This window comes from Gekko japonicus, unplaced genomic scaffold (genome assembly GCF_001447785.1).
Source record: "Gekko japonicus isolate JY-2015 unplaced genomic scaffold, Gekko_japonicus_V1.1 scaffold360, whole genome shotgun sequence".
Lineage (NCBI taxonomy): Eukaryota > Metazoa > Chordata > Lepidosauria > Squamata > Gekkonidae > Gekko > Gekko japonicus.
In genome coordinates this window covers 979,687-996,471 of record NW_015172015.1, presented here as the reverse complement: position 1 = coordinate 996,471, position 16,785 = coordinate 979,687, and the positions used below count along the sequence as shown (strand labels likewise).

The 16,785-nt window shown below is 39.0% G+C and overlaps 1 protein-coding gene across 1 annotated transcript in view; it reads right to left on the bottom strand.

Annotated features, from left to right (window-relative positions):
* Positions 1 to 16,785, bottom strand: part of MBTD1 (mbt domain containing 1) — an 82,653-nt gene that overhangs the window by 14,863 nt on the left and 51,005 nt on the right. Inside the window, exon 15 of the mRNA XM_015420363.1 lies at positions 16,081 to 16,158. Coding sequence (XP_015275849.1) covers positions 16,081 to 16,158 — 78 coding nt within the window. The remainder of the gene's footprint in view (positions 1 to 16,080; positions 16,159 to 16,785) is intronic.

Below are 16,785 nucleotides of genomic sequence, written 5' to 3'. Positions count from 1 at the left end.
TTTATCTCTGTTATATCTTGAATTTAATTGCATTATATCCCACCAAGTGAGTTTCGCTTTTTGCTTGTCTAATTGATCTGCACTTTTTAGATTTTCATTGTCATCTAGTAGATCTTCATATGTGACTTGCCACCTTTTCTCCATCAGGGTTGGTAGCATTTCCGCTTCGATCGGTGCTACCCATTTAGGTGTTTTTAGATAGTATTTTGATTTTATTTCCTTCCAAATACCTATTAAGGCTCCCCTTATCGTGTGGTGCGTGAAGTTCTTTGGTGTTCTACCTTCATCATACCAGATATATTTGTGCCATCCTGACGCTAAATCATGTCCTTCCAATTTTAACAATCTAGGGTTTTCTTATGTTATCCAGTCTTTAATCCATACGAGTGCTGATGCTTTGTAATATAAATTCCAATTCGGCACTCCGAAACCACCCGTCTCTTTTTTGTCCTGCAGATATTTGCAGTTGATTCTTGGTTTTTTATTATCCCATATAAATTTATTACATGTCTTTTCGAGGTCTTTGAAATATAGTGTCTTTCTTAGAATTGGTATATTTTGGGCCAGAAAAATGAACCTAGGTAAAATGTTCATCTTCACAGCAGCAATTCTGCCCATCATGGATAGTTTTAGGTCTTTCCACCTTTCTAGATCCTTTCTAGTTTCATTAAGTAGCTTGTTATAGTTGTCTTCTACAAGTCTAATATTTCGGTTTGATATCGTTATACCTAAGTATTTGATCTTTTTGACTATTTCCATTTTTGATAGTTCTTGGATCTTTACATTTTCTAATTTTGAGCAGTTTTTCGTTAAGATGTTGGTTTTCTTAAAATTAATTTTCAGCCCGGCCACTTGACCATATTCTTCTATTACATGTATCAAGTTTGTGATTGATTCTGCTGGGGTGTCTAATATGAAAACCAAATCATCTGCGTATGCTTGTAATTTATATTCTTCACCCTTGACTCTTAGTCCTTTGATTGCAATGTTTTCTCTCACTTGTTCAGTTAGCGTTTCCAAAGTAAAGATAAATAACAATGGAGATAAAGGGCAGCCTTGCCTGGTACCTTTTTGAATTTCTATATCTCGCGTCATATCATTGTTAATTTGCACTTTCGCCGATTGCTTATTATATATAGCTCTAATCATTGTTAGGAAGGTCTTGCCACAATTCCATCTTTCCAGTTTTTGAAGCATAAATTCCCAATTCACATTATCGAACGCTTTCTCTGCGTCCAGAAATATTAGTGCCAATTCCTTATTTGGGTGTTCTTCATAGTACTCTAAAATGTTTAGTACCATTCTAATATTATTCTTAAGATATCTTCTTGGTAGGAATCCCGCTTGATCTTGATGTATTATTTGGTTTAATATTATCTTCATTCTCATTGCTAGTATGGAGGCAAAGATTTTGTAATCTGAATTTAATAATGAAATCGGTCTATAGTTCTTTATGTCTTGATTATCTGAGTTTGGTTTATGTATGAGTGTTATTATAGCTTGATTCCAAGACTCAGGGATTTCCCCTGTAATGGCTATATTCTGCAGTAATTCTTTTAATATTGGGGTAATCTGCTCTTCATACTTTTGGTATATCTCTGCACATATTCCGTCTGGGCCTGGGGATTTATTCTTTTTCATCTTTCTTATTGCCTCCGTAATTTCCTCCACCGTTATAGGTTTGTTCAACACATTTACTTGTTCCTCGTTAAACATTTTTGTATTCGTGAAATCAAGGTATCTCTTTATCAGATCTATTTCCTGTTTATCTTGTCTATATAGTTTCCCATAGAAATCTTCAGTTATATTTTTTAATTCTTCAGATTTAAACTTTTCAACTCCATCTTTATCTCTAAGAATCTTTATAATCCTCTTTTCTTCCTGTTTCTTTAATCTATATGCCAGCCACCTAGTTGGCTTATTGGCGTTCTCGAAGAAGTGTTGTTTAGCAAATTCTATGTTTTTGGCAATTTCTCGGGACAAGATTAAATTCATCCGGTGATGTAATATTCTAAGGTTTGTTTCTGCTTTTCTCGTCCCGACATTCGTTGCTATTGTTGATGACAAGGTGGCGAGTTCAACTGATCTCTGTAATGTGAACTGCCATACTGGATTAAAGCAAACACTGACAGAAGTGACTTTTTAAACATTACAAAGGAGTCTGTTGTGGTGCAGTTTCAAAGTTCAACCTGATGCTACTTGGAACCTTACTAAAAAATACAGGCCACTTGATTTCTCTCTTAGTACGATTCTATATCATCTTCCTTATTGACAGACATTCTTCTGCTAAACATTTTTTAAAAAATCAAGTATTAAAAATGTGGACACGATAATTATACATTCTGTGTAGCCAATGTAAACTTTTGGCTCTTCCCAACATTTCCATGGTTTGTCCTCCACGCCTTCAGATTAAAATAGACTCCCTTTCTTTTGTCGTCCTACAAGAGCCCGAGACTTCATCAGAATAGCTAAATCCTTCAGTCAGTTGCCTGTTGTCAGGCTGTACATATATAACCCTCTTCTTGGCTAACAATCCTTTTGATCAAGGAAAATACATTAAAATGAGATTTCCTGCTATGAAATTACATTTCTTCATTCTGCAGTAAACATCCAACACTGTACCAGTTCAGCAGCTAGTTCTAAAGTGACATGTCACCCAATAAAAGGGGAAGAAGCCTAAGGGAAGATCAAATAAGTAATATAGAGGCAAACTGACATACATAGCAAAATATGACCTTGCAGGAGAGACTGTCCCACCTGCCTCATTCTTTGTCATGTCTAACCAGGCCTTTGGGGCTATATGTCACAACAGCAGTTACCTTCACATCAACTGTAAGACACTTTTAAATGCCCTTTCAGTACAATAAACATCTTGATTATGGCTCAAGGCAGCAGTAAACTTTTTCTATGGTCATGGCCAATGTTCCCTCTAACCTATGGAGTCTTGTGAGCAAAAATTCTACTTTGTGAGCTGCTGGCATTAAAGCTGTGAGTGAGCGATTTGGCTACTGCATAGATTAGTTTGTTTTGGAGCCACCCTTCCTGAGCAAAGACAAAAATGTGTGAGCCAGAGGCTTAAAAATGGTGAGCTAGCTCACACTAACTCAGCTTAGAGGGAACACTGCTGACAGGAGTTTAACTCCTGTACTATGGAGCTCTAGGGGACCCTATGAAGCTCGAGTTTATGAGACAAGACATCCAAGAATCAGTGTCTCAAACCATGGACCCCACTTTAAACATTACCAACACAAACAGGATTTTTTTTTTGGTCAGACCATGTTCGTTCAGCATTTCAAGGTCACTAAATTATCATATTCATGACATACCCACTTCCTCTCTACTACAGTTCAACCTATGCTATCTCTTCAATGAAGGAAGTAATTAGAAAAGTTTAGAAAATAAAATTCTTAGTTTGTCTCAAACTCAGTAAAGTCTTGTAGCTGGGTATGACACCCTGTGTGCTCTTCAAAAGGGTTTGCATGTTAAGTGGGTTGTCAGTTTGGGGACGTGGGTTGTCAGTTTGGGGACGGACGGACACAACTTCGGTAGACATCTGAATTCACCATCCTTTTCCAGATAGCAGCTTCACTAGTTAGGTATGTGTGCCACATTAAAGCTAAAAACATGAACAAGTCATGACTTGTATTTATTGTGAAAAGAGAAATGCAGTTTTCTAACTTTAATGTTAAGCCCTACTTTCACCTATTATTTATTTCAGATTTCATAAATTAGTAAAAGATAACTGAGGAAAAGTGTATTACTTAGACACAGCTGCTGGGACTCTGCCAACATGTGAATAATCTGCCAAAAAGCTTGTTCTAGCAAGTTTGTAGGTAGCAAAAGAGATAGTGTATTATTGATGCCACCATTACACAAAACAACAACTTAAATCACTATAGACTGGATCCACAATGATGCTCTCTCACTGCCACAACAGTAATGGTGCCAGTGCAGTGGCATATCTGTTGGCAAAGGACAGGGGAAACTTTTGTCAATTCATCCATCCTACTGCAGACCTCCACTACATCTCCATGCTGTTTGTAAGGATACCTTGAAGGAGAATTTCAGGGAGTCCAGGAGGCTGTAGAGGGAAGAGGAAATTCCCACTGCACAAACCCTATGAAAACCCTATGAAATTACATTTCTTCATTCTGCATCTCCATCATGTCAACGAGCTCTAATTTCACACTAAATAAGATGAAAATATGGGTGCTTATGTATGCACTGTACCAAACACATACATCACTAGTAGCGTCATTAGCTGATAAATGGCCAAAATGACCACTGGACACTTACCATGAAGGGTCCTTCTCCTCTGAGGAAAGGAGGACATCTTACTGGGTGATTCCTACCATCCAATCAGGGAGGCAGGTACATTTTTTTCTAACTTTCTGTCTCTTGCCTCTGGGAGTTGCCCTCTTCAGCTTGGGTAACTTCGAAAGCAGTAAGACTGTAAAGTCAATTCAAGGAAAGAGAACAAACAGACAAGAACAGAGCGACAACCTAGATAAGGAAAAAAACAGGCAAACAGAACTTGTGAGACAAGAAGTGTACCTGCTGAATAACTAGGTTGATGATGACTTTGGGAGGGACAAGATGTCCTCCTTTCCTCAGAGGAGAAGGACCCTTCACGGTAAGTGTCCAATGGTTATTCTCCCTCTGAGGCGGAGGACATCTTGCCAAAAAGCCTAGACAAAGGTCACCTCCCTTGATCTCCAAGCAGTTAAACACAGCCATCCTGAATGTGGAAGCCATACCGGACCTTGTTGAAGCATGTCTGGTGATACTGGGAGCGTTAGCTGTGGTTGCTTTGCCCTATCCTGAGGGTCAGAGAATCATGGTCACTGAGGACAATATGGTTCTAGTACTAGGAGTGTTGCTTTCTGGTCCTTGATCTTCCTGACCAATTTTGAAGAAACTGGGATGGGGGGGGGGGATAGGCAAACATAAGGTCACTTGGCCACTGGGATGTTAAACCTCGATCGCCTTGGCCAATGGAAGAAGAAACATGGTGGAGCACCAATTCACTTGAAGCTTGTTTGGTGATGTCAGGTTTTTTTCCACCCATGTTATGATCTTGACAGTTTCCTTGTGGTAGAAGAAGAGATTGGATTTATACCCCGCCCTTCACTACCCAAAGGAGTCTCAGAGCGGCTCACCCTTCACTACCCAAGGGAGTCTCAGAGCGGCTTACAAACTCCTTTCCCTTCCCACAACAGACACTCTATGAGGTAGGTGGGGCTGAGAGAGCTCTGACAGAAACTGCTCTTTTTCAAGAACAGCTATGCCAGAACCATGGTTTGCCCAAGGTTATCCAGCAGAATAATTTTCACCGATGTATCATAACATAGTTGTAAGAGACTCTCTGAAAGAACGTTCCTAGGGCAAAGGCATTATACAAGCTTTCACATCGGTGAAAATTAATGAAATTGTTGATACGTACTTGTTGAAATAACAGACCAAGAGTCGCTGCTTTGATCCACATTCGGAAGAAGAATAGTATTGAAATGAGAGAACATTCCGGGGCTTCCGGTCTGGCTCCCGCGCATGGCGGACGCTTCCTCGGGTCGCTCCCGAGGGCGCCTCGCCCGCCCGCGGTGGAGGAGGGAATCCGCGCGAGCGGAGACCCGAACGAGCCCCTCAGAAGAGAGGAGCTCGGATCCGGGGCGCTTTAGGGCGCACTAGGGGGGAGTCGCTCTTTCGACCGAGAGGTCGGAGAGCGAGGCTCCCGCCATGCCCTGCCCCAATGGACCTTGCTGCGTGAGCGACCCCGAACGGGGTTTAGCGGAGCCACCAGACGTCACCGAGTGATAAAGCGACCATCCGCAAAAGTGGAAAAGAAAAAGAAAAGATCGGCTTAACTGTGAGTTGTCAAAATGCAGAGAAAAAGAACTGAAAATTGTTTCCCCCCCCTCCCAGCGAAAAAGGCGAAGAGGTTAATCCTCCATCTATACAAGCGAAAAAGAAAAGGAGGGGGGGGATGAATTGAGCGGACAGTGATGTTTTCCTTTGATGTATTTGAAAGCGAGAAGCTTGTCTCTCTGGAGCACATTTTAAGAACTTTCTAAAAGTAAACAAAAAAGAAAAGATGTCGGAGCTGGGCAAAAGCGAGCGGAGAAGGAGGGAGGGACTTCCGTCTGGGCGTTTGTTTGTGTGCAAGAGCCGGCTGTTGAATGTTTGGACTGTTTATGGCTGTGAATCCGACGGGAGTTTTGCAAAAAAGATAAGTTGGAATTGTGACAGCGAGAAGTGCCTGATAAGCGCTTATAAGTCAACAATTGCGAGGAGGACCCATAGAGAGTCTGGGAGCGAATATAAAAGCGAAAATGAAATTGATACCATTCTCGAAAATGGGGACCTCCGGGGCATGAAAGGAAGAGGATTTATAGTACATGAACTGAGCGTATTAACAACAACCCGAAGGAGGATCTAACAAGCCGGAAGGAGAAGACAACAGAGACAACAGAGGAAGCTCCTCCACGTCAGCGATAGTAAAAGTACCCAGCACGCAAAGAAGCGGTTCTGGATGTGCACAGAAGAGACCCTTTTTATTAACAGAATCTCAAAGGAACATTACTAACATACTAACAGAGAATACATGTAACAGGACTAAGAAAAGAAGTTTGGCAACACACAGAAGAAGCCCAAGAAGATTAATTGGACATTACTAACAGTTTAATTTACCAGTTTATATATCACTCAGCTTTCTCTTTCTCCCACTGTCTACCCCTCCCTTTTTTTCTTTTAAGCGAAATACCTCCCCTTTTTAGGGGAGCCAATAAAACCTTTATTAAAAAAAAAAAAGAAATGAGAGAACATTCCGGAGATCATCGTCAATCTCACCAATTTCAGCTGCCTCTGTGCATTTACATATGCAGATTTTTGGTACACATTTAAGAATTTTGTGATTGTTATTTAAATATTTTCTAGCACAATTACTTCACAGTTTTTTCCTCCCTTTTTTTGGTCTGTTCTGTGACTGTGACCACCATTTTTGAGCCACTTTCCATCTCTACCTTGCCAGAACTGGCGATCTCCTCCTGTATGGTTTTGTCTAAGCAAGGCTAGAACCCAGGGGGGGAAACATCAAGGGCCTTGATCCATGTGTCTTTCTCACGAGTAGACCTGGAGACCCACTGTTGGCATTGCATGCAGCTACCACTGCAACTTAGTACACTGAGTAGTTGCTTAGATGGCGCTCATAAGAAGCTATGTTGCTTATGACTTATGGAGTAGAAAGGCACTCAGCAGCCTCCTGGACTCTAAAGACAGAAGGAAATCAGGAGGCAGGAAGAACAGCCCAGGTTCACGTACATTACTGGAACGCTGAAATTCTGGCATCTTGTCCGTGTCCCATAGAGATTCCTTTCTCTATTAGGCCTGCAGATGGAACAGGAATCTCCCTGCAGCCTTGCAGATTGATTGCCCTGGTCTCCAGCAGCTGGTTGTAACAGGTGCTCTTTTTGCCACCCTCAGATTAAGGCAATGATGTTGGGGTAGCCTAAGCAAGCCTGAATGACATGCTGGTTTACCCTTACTACAGAGAAAAGATCACATAACCTACTTTAACTTTGCCTATTAAGCATCCACTTAGGTTTACTAGATTCAGATGACCAAGAGAAAGGAGACACACTTACATGGAGGATGGAGGGAAGATTCTCCCTCCCAGTCAAGAAGGTTCTCCCTCACACTCTCTCCCCACCCAAGAGACTTATAGCATGGAAAGCTTTTCTCCCTCTTGCTCCATTTTTTCATGAGAAGTCACTTCCCTGTGATGCAACTCAAACACATGGGACCCAGTGTTCTGGGTAGTTCAAATTCTTTTTTCTTTTCTTTTTTTTTGTGATCTAGTCATGCTGTGTGTCTTTAACATTTGTCTGCCTCACAGACATAATGGGCATGGTGTGAAGGCATAAAACACAGCAGCCTTGCTCAGATAGTTTTGATATAGTAAACTCACTGATGGAAGAGCCACTGTGGAAACCCATGTAAGTTGCCTTGAGCTCTTTGGAGAAAAACAGCATATAAAAGTTAAATAAATCTAATAAGCACAGCAATAGAAAAGGAGTGGTGCACTGACAAAGGGCATAAAAGTTGCCTTCAAGCTTGGGGTCAACCTGCTAATTAAAATCTGTAGAGCCCTTTTGCTAAGGGTAGGCACAGAACAAAAGATATATGAAAATGTGTTGACATCTGTATTCAATGCTTGAATTTTTGGCAAACTCAGTTTTGCACACTGGGAAGACTACAGTTTTCAGATAAAACACTGAAGCTGCTACTACTAGTGATCAAAAACTCTGCTGTTCACTTCCCGAATGCCTGTTAAGAGTATGATATCTAAAAATGTAAATCACAATTAAAATAAAGTAATACCATCAGACACTTGCTTTTCCTTAAAGACCTTACAATGCCAATGCTGTTTTACAAATACAATCTGAAAATGGGTATTTCACATGTGAACAAGAGAAGCTTCTAATACACTTGCATGAAGACCTATGGGCAGTTCAGAGAACTACTTTAAGGAAGTGTTGACAGGAACTGCAGAGGTTTCACTTCATGCCTTCCAACAAATATTTGCTTTTTCTGTTAAGCGAACTATAGTATACATCTTCAGAATAGCTAGAGAAAGGGATACTTGTTGATGAACCACACCCCAAGGTCATACTCCTTCAACATTTAAAAGATGATATAAATAACTACATATTTTACACAACTTTCTGGATTTAGGTGAAGAAAATTCTCTGAAGGCAAAAGAGATGCAGATACATGCAAAGTTTGTTCCTAGCCTTCATAAACTCAATGAACTGCAGCAGTTGTCTTCCTTTCTAACTCCCTAAATGGTTGATGAATAGCAATCCCATTGTGTTACTTAAGAAGACAAAATATATTGAAAATGGAACTAGTTTGGAGACACTACATATTCTTCAGGAGATCATTCTCTCAAGAAAATTGGACTAAGGTTACACATTTTCAGGGCTGAAATGCAACAATTCTATTACTGTTAACATTTAAAATAAAACTAGTAGCATGTATCGTTCAGGAAGCAAAAATAGCTGTTAAAATAGCAAAATAAATTATCACCCAGCAATATACCTGCAGAGATGTTAGGAGGACAAGAAAATGGGGATGTATAATGATCGGTATTTAGGTTCCTGATAACTGTTGTTTTAAAAAGGGTGGATGTCTTCAGCATACTTACTGGAAAATAGAGCAAGTTATTTCTGTTCATAAGAGGGCTGTTGACAGGTGTTGAGCCTTTTTTCTATTAGTCATTATGTAAACTACTCATGAAGTAGGGAAGGTTTAAAAACCAGGAATTGGTATGAAAGAATTCCATGGATCAATTAACGTGCCCCAATCCAGGCACTGACTTCCATGGAATATCAGGTCTTCTGTTAGTCTTTATCTGCTCCAACACCATAACTTGAATCAAGGGTCTCTATACATTGTGCAGTTTAGGCCTTCTCTGCTGGGACACAGCAATGCAGTCACCGGTACATGGCATCATTTTGCCCTGAACAAGCTCTGTAGATGCCAAGAGACGGACTCAAAAAGAACCCCTTACGGATTCCGAAAAAGATCTGAAGCAGGTTCCACCCAGGGGAAAAAACTCCCTCAAAATCCAGAGAATTTTGCCCTAGGTGGAATTTGCTGTCACCTTTGCAAAAAAGGAAAGTCTAGCTGGGCAACAAAAATATGCCTATTTTATGAACTCTCCTAGGAAGCTTTAATGACCCCAATGTAAGTGTTCAGCCAAAAAGCCATCTGAAGTTTAAACAAACTTGCATACTTACAAGAGAAATTAGCAATAACTTCTCTTGGAAAGGGCTACAACTTGCTCACATGCCAATCCCTTTGCTCTTGTGCTCACAAGCAGCTGCACCTCCACTAAAGTGACTGCGAAACATTTACTGGTCAGAGGAATTCTGCGTATGCAAGTGACACATTGGCTTAGACTAATAAGCAATATCTTAAAATACACCAATTTTTGCTAAGCATCTGTCTACACTAATCACTTTTATAGAATGCACTACATACATATCATCTAGTTCTCCTACATCTGAAAGACGACATCTGTATCAACCTTAAATAATCTGTATTCAATGTTCACTCCTTTTTTATTTACTACCTCAACATTTTATTTTAATGCATTTATATTTTAGAACTCATACTTATTTTGGGAGCAAGTCAAAAGGCCATGTGGCTCTCAGATTTTTTAAAAATGTGAAAATACATTTAAGTTTAAACTTATTATGCTTGCTAAAACAGATGCTCTGCCTGAAGTTCCAATGCAATCAGCTATCTGCTTGGGTCTGATATCCAAGCTTTAAAAGAGAAACAAGTATTAACCCTATTGTTTCTTAACCATTTTAATTCAGTAAGTTAACTGAAAAACACCTCTAATTATTTTTCCCCTTTTGAGCATGGTTGCTAATTTTTAAATATGGTATAGAAGCATTATAGCCAAGTCACCAAAATCCTTGTACAAGATTCTGAAGAAGCGTAAAAAGGGACTCCACACTTATGATTAATTCAATGAGATGGGCTGATGCATAACCAGAGGAAATGAATGTGTTCTTTCTATTTTTAATGAAAAGTGAGGGCGGCAATGAGTCAGCATGTTTTATGCCTGACCACGCTTGGTCCTCAGTCAACTTACCCTCCCATAAGAGGAGCGGTTGGTTTGTTTTTACATGACCAATTACCTGTTTTGAGGCTGGGACTGAACTCTCTGCTAGTCCTGGGAGGCTGGCAGGCCTCCGGGGCTGTCTGTGCTGGAAGAGTTCGATACTGAGGAGGAGTCAACTCTTCACCACCAGAGAAGCTCCTCCGTGCCCCACCTGTCATAGGGACGCTCGACAAACTGACAGGCTTCTTCCCAACTGGTATCTTCCTCTCTAAATATCAAGTCAAACTAAAGTAAACACTTAGATAAAAGTGCATGAAGGCAACTCAAAACTAATGACCTACCAAGAAAGGCTTCAGCTGATGTTTATCTGATTGATGGATATCTCTGTTTATATCTAAACTTTCAATGGATTCTACTGAAAGGTAAGGCTGGCACAGCAAGCAAGATACTACCAGAGCCTCAGACAGGATGAGATGCACTTGTAGAGCACCACATTCTGATTATTTTAGCTTATAGCTTTCTTAAACATTAATAAACTATCTTATATTGAAAACATAAACTGGCTTATAACAAACATTAATAAAATGGCTTATTTGGGGAAAATACTTTAAGGCAAGAGTGAAAAAAATCAGTTTATATTCTCTTTAGCTTATGATTTTACTGTTCTATAAACACTTATATGCTAATTGGCTTAAAACCAGAAAACCACAGATATTTCTCATTTGATAAATTCATCCCAAGTTTATTTAGTGAGGCAGAAACTGAGAACTGGTCTGCAAGCACTTGCCCCTTGACAAGCATACAAAATATGCTTAACTAGCTCTGAGAAGCTACCCTTTAAATATATGGAACAGCCACCCAGAGACCATGGAAAAAATGCTGTCAAATGTCACAAAAATTAATCCAAAGCAGCACTAAATTCAGGTCTTTGACCATACATGTATTTTAAGCAAATTACATTTCCAACATTTCAGTCTGTGCTTTTCTGGTTATCTATGTAAGGAGGCTATGTTCAATTGAATTACACTACTAAGACAGAACCTGTACTACAGCTCATTAGATAACGTTGTCATTAGTAAAAAAAACCTGAGGCTAAGAATTTGTGTACTGAACCAATAGGAATAGAGCTGGAACTGCAGTTTGGTTAAAGGATAAAGACACGTACATGAGTTTTTATTAGAGATGAACATCAGAGAATTGTCGATATCTTCTTAAAATTAAGAATAAAGTAAAATGTGCTGTACTTTACTGAAGGTTACAGTACAGTTCCTTTCCTATAAGAGTCACAGAGATGACAGTCCAGAGATCTCATTTTTAAATTTACAGCCTGTTCCTTTGGTTATCTTTAGAATGTTCTCAGAAGTTCAGAAAAACCCAATTTTTAGAACTTAGCAATATTAGTCCTTGCTCATGATGAAAGAGTAAGACATATGAGCAACGCATCTCTTCACTGTTATAAGGCCTATCCATTCAAAACTCATTTTGTAAACCATGAGTGATGTTCTACAGTGCATCAAAAGACACTATCTACTCAAATATTCATGAAAGGTCATACCCTATCTTCTCTGATGTGAAAGAAGCAAGACCTGGTAATAACAAAGCAGATGGTAATCTGGTCACAAAACTAAAAATTTCAGACAACAGTACATAAAGTGTATAAAAATGGCATAAAGGGTTTCTGTTGCAGGCCGTACAAGCACAAACAAGTACTATGAAAACCCTGAATCCATCGCACCATATTATCACAACTGAATTCCTACTAAGCCAAGATATTGTATCGATTAAAAAAAAATGGAACATGAGAATTCCCTTTATAAATTTAAATGTTCAAGTAAGAAGCCACTATTCTGTATTAATCTAGACGCTCTGGTTCACAGCTTCTTGAAGTTAGAAGTACAGGATTTTGTACTGGTACTAATTTAAGCAGTCGACATCCCCTAAACTGTGGGTATTCACCTTTGCCATTGCTTTCTACCACAAACTAAAGCTATATGCAAAGGCTTCAAGACTTCAGATTGACACCACTACTTTAGAGCCTCAGAAAGGTTTAAAAGATTGTCCTTTGTAACGTTCAATAGCAAATTATATTTTCCAGGCAGATTTTGAAAACCACTGCTATTATCTTCCAAGACAGCAAGTGTCTATTTTAGGCATAATTTGAGAATAGGCTATTGAGCATTTAAGTGTAGAGATATAAAATTCCTTGTCTAACATAAACCAGTGCAATCCTTAATGGAAGAACAATATGAACATGACAGCATTTTGGCTTAGAAAATATCAATAGCATAAGAAATCTCCACAGTGGGGAATAAGTTAGACTTGTTGCTTCCGTCTTTGAGCACTTGGCCAGCAACCCACTGTAATGGGAGCTACACTTTCGCGCAGAAGCAATTTAAGAACATTGCTAATTCTTCATTAGCAAACTGCAGTTCAGAGGTCAAAGAAGCAAGTCAGACCACTTGTGAAATAAAGCAAGTAAGTTATGCTCCACCTAAGCCTCATATATGTAAAAAGACAGGGGTGAGTTCAAGAGAGACAACTTAAGATAGCATAGTGAGACAGAATACTGAAGTGGCTGAAACAAGGGGCCCTATTTAAGTTCGTTGTCCTAGAGTTCTAATATTACAGAGTTGTAATGAATTAATTTCTCTGTCCCAGAAAATCAGAGGATTCTTCACATAAGGTATGAAACCTCAGAAGATAAACAGAAAGAATGGCAAGTACCAGCATTCTTGTAGAGCCTGGCTTAGGAGTTAAGCTTTCTTCTAGCCTTGTAATTTTGGACATGCATACAATGATAACTAAGACAGTATTAACAATGAACTTGTGTGAATATTAAGGATGATGCTGTCATTATCGATTCAATGGTCTCCAAGTGTGCACCTATCTAATTTTGTGTATACCTTTCCATATTTTTTCCAATTTGTACACTCTACTTCAACAGCACATGGAGGAATTTCATACATCGATAGAGAATTTAATTGTTTCTAATAAACTGGGGTGAGAGAAAGACAAAACAAGCCATATGCTAATTATGGCTGATTATGAGAACATCAAATCTATACCTGATTTTTCATTTGAGTATAAACTGAATTCATGTTTCCACATTTTTTCCCATGGAACCCATGAAATATTTTTCCCATGGAACCCATGAGATATTGATCACTGACTAGACAAATTCTAAACAAGATGGAACAGAAACAGCCTATCTTGTGGGTATTTCTAAAGTTTACACAACTAATTTTCTATGACAGAAATCTATCTCATCCAGGCAATCAGAAATGCATTCTTACAACACAGATGCCAGATGAGACAGTCTCTCCCTACAACGCATGACATTTGAACACCTTGTTTGTCTACACTTCTGACAGAGAAACTGGCCAGTCCATCTTACTGGCTGAACAGCCCTTTATCAGTGTTGGTTGAACACACTTTCAATCCAACAGAACAAATGCAGAAGATAAAGATGACTAATTTAAGAGATTCACATTAGCATATTCTTCTGTCTGGAAAGATTCCAGAGCTCATTACAGAAACATCCTCCTCTCTGAGGACAGTATGTAGACATCTACATATCAAAATGGCTTGAACAAAGGATTTTTCTCATAACCAAGTCAATTTGATCCCTCCTGGGTAAAGATGTTAACTCACACAACGCTTTATTTTTTTGAATTTTTACACTTTTATCATTTTAGAAGATTTCCTGCTTTTTACCTCCAATTCCAAACAATCTATAATTCCCTTTGTAATAAAGCAGTCTGGCTTTTTAAGTACTGTTCTGTGCCGGGGTCTTTTACATGGTGCCTGTTTATGCACTATACTAGCTAATGTAACCAGAATAGCACAAATAATATTGCTATAAGAGAAGGTTAATAAAAACTTTTAAGCTGCTTGGAAAACCTAGATGATGGCAGTTTACCAAGGGTAAACAAAGGGGAGGGCTAGGTAATTGGCAAAGAATGGAACAGAAATTTGGGAAATTTCATCCTACAGTCTCTAGATACCTATTTTCAAAGTCCACCAATGTGCAGGGTTTCTAGACTATGTACCAAAAACACCAGAAATGTTTCAGATATGTGAATGCATATCTGATTGCCAAACCATTACGGGGTAATAAGTCTTGCATAGCCTCAACATATTTATTTTAGTCTACTAAAAACCTATTTAAATATAGCAAAAGTACACTACTTCTGATCTGTTGCATAAGTTCTCTAATTGGTGTGCCAGCAACAGGAAAGCAGGATGGGCCTTCTCCCTCCGTAGAGATATATAAGCTTCTGAGTTCAGTTGGGAAAGGGTCGCTAGCTACTGCAGTTGAGTAGTCATTCTGTTTAATGCTGTGTTGGAATGAAATCACACATAATTGGGAATGTATAGGATCAGTTTCAACCTTGCACTACAAACTGAATCTCTGGCCTGCTGAAATGATTAACAGACATCTAGTTCCTTTTTGTCCCTAAGAATGAATGCTTACAGTGCGATCCTAAACAGAGTTATACTCTCCTAAGTCCACTAAAGTCAATGCGTTTAGAATGGTATAAACCTGCTTAGGACTGCACTGTTTTTCACACCTCTCATAGGTGAGGGCACCATACATTAATAGTTGGCCATTGTAACTAACACGAAGTACTCTTGGACAATATAATAGGACAAAGATCACACCAAGCAAAACAGATTATAATCCTGTACGACAATGTTAGTCGACAGGAGAATGTTTGCCCCAACCAATGTTCCCTCTAAGCTGTGGAGTCTTGTGAGCAAAAAATCTACTTTGTGAGCTACTGGCATTAAAGTTGTGAGCGAGTGATTGGGCTGCTGCATCAATCAGTTTGCTCTGGAGCCCTCCTTCCCAGGCTAGGACAAAAATGTGTGAGCTGGAGGCTAAAAAACTGTGAGCTAGCTCACACTAACTCAGCTTAGAGGGAATACTGGCCCCAACATTCTCTTCTGATCTCCTTTTCAAACACAATTTCTTCAGATCTGAGGTTCAACATTAACCCTCTTATCCAATCCAGCAGCCTTTAAAAAAGTCATAATTTTCTACTTTGAACTGGAGAATGTTGCCTGTGATGCTGGAGACTGCAACAGTTATGTTGTTCTATGGACAGTTGAATAAAATATATCATCTTCCTTATTTTGTTGAACAAGACATTAAAGTTATACCTCTAATTTCTGAGACAAAAAGGTTATATGAAACGGCATAAAATTGAGTAAATTAAGTAGAAACTGCAACCAAGGTTGCTGAAAATATCAGAACCATTATACTACCACCTTCATTTGCATTTTATTTTACTTTGTACTACAAAAATATAACTCTCAATATGCCATAATACACTTTAAAGTTTGAAATGTTTCACTTGGCAACAGCATTTAAAACAGTAGCAAACACTTCCTGAAAGGCACAGCTTTCCAACAGGAGGGTAAAACACACGTATCACTTTATTACCTACTTTTTTTGTGTCCTTTGTACTGTTGTGACTTTGACTTTTTCTTCTGCTTTGATGAACTTGACTGGCTATCTCTTGATGCTGAAATATTAAAAAATGTCTGTTTTAACTCAACTTTTGCAGGGCCTGGCATATGCCCAAGTAGATTGTCTTAGGAAATACATTTCTTTGTGGAGAGGGAGTATATGTAGGCAAATATACTTGGTACAGTTTTAGGATTAAACCAGCTGACACTGCTGACATTCTCCCACAGATTTTTTAAATGGCGCATGATTACAGCCTTCTGACCACACAGGAATTAAAGTGGTTTAAAATAAAAATTAAGAATTCTGTTGGTACAGTAGCAAGCTTTTGCATGAAGTATTTTACTTCATGAAGAACAGTGATTCAACAAGTAAATTCTTTACTACACATACACCCCAGCTGGTCCATTCTGAGTTTTACCATCTTATAACTTCAACAGCCGCCCTAAACAGCCTGTAGCAATCCTGTTTTGACTGGAATAACATAAGGAATCAATAAGAAGACTGAAATACATAAGGAGATAAACCAGAGCACAGGGAACAAGTATCATATGACTGTATACAAAAACCAAGTCTAAGTCAGTGAAAAATTCAGGAGAATAATTAAAAAGTGATAAAACTGAATACTGTCAGGAAGGACAAACTAGAAGGTACTTCCTTCAGTCACGTTGCCTCTGAGCTCCTG